At 52.2% G+C, this 3,645-nt stretch overlaps 1 protein-coding gene across 2 annotated transcripts in view; it reads right to left on the bottom strand.

Annotated features, from left to right (window-relative positions):
• Positions 1-29: 29 nt before the first annotated feature.
• Positions 30-3,645, bottom strand: part of SLC5A3 (solute carrier family 5 member 3) — a 17,095-nt gene continuing 13,479 nt past the window's right edge. For both annotated transcript variants that reach the window (XM_027909365.1, XM_027909364.1), the window contains exon 2: positions 30-2,565. In XM_027909365.1, the coding sequence (XP_027765166.1) occupies positions 136-2,277 (2,142 nt within the window). In that variant the 5' untranslated portion in view covers positions 2,278-2,565 and the 3' untranslated portion in view covers positions 30-135. The remainder of the gene's footprint in view (positions 2,566-3,645) is intronic.

Here is a 3,645-nt window from a genome sequence, read left to right as displayed (position 1 = left end):
AAAAAAAAAAAAAAAAAAAAAAAAAAAAAAAAAAAAAAAAAAAAAAAAAAAAGAAAAGGAAAAATAAAACCAATCTCCAGAGACCTGTATCAACTTCTGTATGTTCAGCCATACCCTTAAAAGTTCACTATTCACTCACAAAGAGAAGTAGACAAACATGAATATTCCAAGCGAACACACACAGACCAGTCCAGTATTTAGTAATAGTTTAACTTTTGGAGTCTCTTCCAGCATTTGTAAACAAACAGTCTCTTCCTCGACCTCCCGAACAGCTCTCTTGGTCATGGTTTTACTTTTAAAGCCACAGAACCAATCTATGAATTTCAAGTGTCTCTCCGTGTCCTCAGTCTCCTCCTCGTGCTTCTTCTCCCCCATCAGAGCCGCCTGGCCGTTGGAGTAACAATCCACCGGCGTCTCGACCTCGGAGTGGCTCACCGAGATCACCGGGTTGCTGTCGTCTCTGCAGGTCACCAGCAGGTTGATGTCCTCTGGCTTGAGGTTCTTCAGGTTCTCCTCGGACTTGCCGTTGGGGATGATGTGGTTGGCGTTCTCGTTGCACTTGAGGATGCTCTTCTCCTGCGCCTTGTACAGCTCCCCCTTGGCCGCCGTCTCCTGCACGCTCCGGTTCTTCACGGCCCAGAAGGTGGTGGTCCGGACCTGCTCCTTGGTGGGCGGAGGGGTGAGGAGGCTGACCACGAAGGTCACGATGCCGGTGATCCAGAACAGGGCCGTGGCCACGTACATGTAGTGGATGTTTTTGATGAAGGCCGGCCTCGTGTCGGGCTGGTTGCACTCCGGAGCGCGGTAAATAAAGGCCAGTATCAAGCGGATGGCGCCGAGCACGAAGCCGGCCATGCCGCCGTAGAAAGCCCCCTGCTCGTTGCAGCGCTTCCAGAAGATCCCCATGAGGAACAGAGCGGCCACCGGCGGGGTCAGGTAGTCTGCGACCTCCTGGATGTACAGGTACATCTGCCCGCCCTGCATCTCCACGATGATGGGCACCCAGGCGATGCTGATCACCACCATGAACGCCACGAAGACCCTGCCGACGATCATGAGCTCCCGGGACGTGGCGCTCTTCCGGATGAGCTTGTAGACGTCGAGCGTGAAGATGGTGCTGGCGCTGTTGAAGATGGAGTCCAGGTCGCTCATGAGCGCGGCGATCATCACGGCCATCATGAGGCCCCGCAGCCCCACCGGCACCAGCTTCATCACCAGGCGCGGGTAGGCGATGTTGGAGCAGCCGGCCCTGCTCCCGCACACCTGGAAGCAGTGCTCGGGGTTGATGCAGGCGATGTCGTCCGCGAACAGGATGCGGGAAATCATCCCCGGGACGACGATGATGAACATGGGCAGCAGCTTCAGGAACCCCGCCATCAGGGTGGAGCCTTTGGCGTGGGCAATGTTCTTGGCGGCCAACACCCTCTGCACGATGACCTGGTCGGCGCACCAGTACCAGACGGAGGCCGGGGTCTGTCCCAGCAGGAACCCGGGCCAGGGAATGTCTTCGTCCGTCGGCTCGCGCAGCATCTTGAGGGCGTCGGGCTTCGGGTCGACGTTGCAGGAGTTGGTGTTGGAAATGTTGTAGGTCAGCAGGATGGACGTGACGTTCGGTGCCGCCAGCATGTACCTCCTCTTCACTTCTTCGAACCCGCCGACCTCCGTGATGCTTATGATCATGAGCGTGAGGGCACCGATGATCATAAGCAGGGCCTGAAGGGTGTCTGTGTAGATGACGGCCACCAGCCCTCCGGTCACGGTCAGGAGCGCGGTCATTCCGATGAGCAGGATAACCGACAGGTAGAGGTTCCAACCTAGCGACTCTTGGATAAAAAGCGCCCCCGAATACAAGTCAACCGAGAGCTTGGTGAAGATATAAAGAATTAGAGACAACGCTGCAAAATAGATTTGAATCCTATGCCCTCCGAAACGCTTGGACAAGTATTCGGGCATGGTGTACACTCCCGACCGGATGTAGACGGGGACGAAGACCCATCCCAAAAGCTGCAAAAGCATTAAGGCGTTGAACTCCCACGCGCCCACGGCAAATCCGCTCGCCGCTCCAGATCCTGCGAGCCCAATGAAATGTTCACTTCCAATATTGCTCACAAACAAAGAGGCACCGATCGCTACCCAGGTCATAGAACGCCCTGCCAAAAAGTAGCCACTGACGGTGCTCCGATTGTACTTCCACATGGCAAAGAACCCTATGCACATGACCAGCACGAAGTACAGGGCCACAATGGCAATGTCTGCTGTCTCCAGAGCAGCCCTCATGTTTGTAACCGGCTGGCGTCCACTTCTCGCCCCCCAGCCAACGTCTCTTAAGCAACACGTGAACCAGTTAACCAAATATCAACACTGCGGCTCAAATTCTTTGTCCCTTGGTTTGCTGTCCTGATGCTGGTGGCAGTGGTACATTTACTTTCTCCGCTTCTCAACTGGGAATTTGGAACTTAGCACGCACTTTTAATCCACATTCCACAAGAGCATCAGCCTTAACTCAGTTGATGTAGGAGAAATTCTTAGTTGCAGCTAAGTTTAGTGAGGCCTACTGTACCAACCCTGCAAGGCAGCAAAGACAAAAGACAAAGATTGAATTAGAGAGGAATTTCACGAAGTAATGAGAAAAAATTTGAAGTGTAGTAAAACAATGACCGAACAGCACAGATTTTTTTTCTTTTTTTTTCCCCCTTTTATACTTCCTGCCGTTATTTACGCAGTTCCGTAACGGGCACCGTTCGATATCTGCAGAACCAAACAGCAAAGCCCTTCACAGGGCAAGGTCAGGGGTTACAGGTACCTTCGGAGACGCAGCGATTCGGGAGGAGTGAAGGGCCCAGATTCCCCAGAGCGAGGCAAGGAACACAAATACATTTTATTTCGTTTTACTTCAGTGTCTCACGGGTCTAGTTCTGGAGCCACTGAACGGGTCTTCCTCTTTCAAGCAATCTTAGGAAAATAAAATGAAAACAAACCCAACCAATAACAGCCCCTACGGAGCTCAGACCTGGCCACTCATTCCCTGTATGGCTCTAGCACTGCATCCCACAAATCCTGACAAGATCCTGGCAACACATGGATGCACTGGCTGCTAGAGCTAAAAAAAAAAAAAAAATTATAGAAAAATCAAAGTGAAGTCAGAACACTGTCAAAAAACAACAGAAATTTAAAATCAGCTGGAGAATCGAGGTTATTCCACAGGTTTGAGGTGAGTTTTGGGGTACAGATAATCACAGGGTTACACTTGACTGGGAAACTTCTTCCTACGTGTCCCATGGGATCCAAAGGAAGGAAAAGTCCTGTTCAAGCAAGTGACGGAAGCAAAGCTCTGCCTGACATCCCACTTGAGGTAGTTCTGTTGGGATTGTGCCTTTGGATTTTCTGGGAGCACCCCAGGCACGGGAGGGAACACACTGGATGGATTTTGGTAGCAGTTGGATGTCCCCAGCATCCATCTGCATCCAACCACGGAGAGGTTCACCACCGTCACAGGGAGGAGGTGTGGAGGCAAGGCATCGCCTGCTCCTCTCTTCCTGGGACCCAAATCCCACCTGACATCATCCCAAAGAATGTCAGGGAACAACATCCATTGAGGCAAGCGGGACTGAAGAGCTGGAAGTGGAGGGGACAATAAAGACGTGC

Source organism: Empidonax traillii, unplaced genomic scaffold, assembly GCF_003031625.1.
Source record: "Empidonax traillii isolate 1590-97213 ecotype Southwest subspecies unplaced genomic scaffold, ASM303162v1 scaffold2082:size39468, whole genome shotgun sequence".
Lineage (NCBI taxonomy): Eukaryota > Metazoa > Chordata > Aves > Passeriformes > Tyrannidae > Empidonax > Empidonax traillii.
This window is presented reverse-complemented; position numbering and strand designations above follow the sequence as displayed.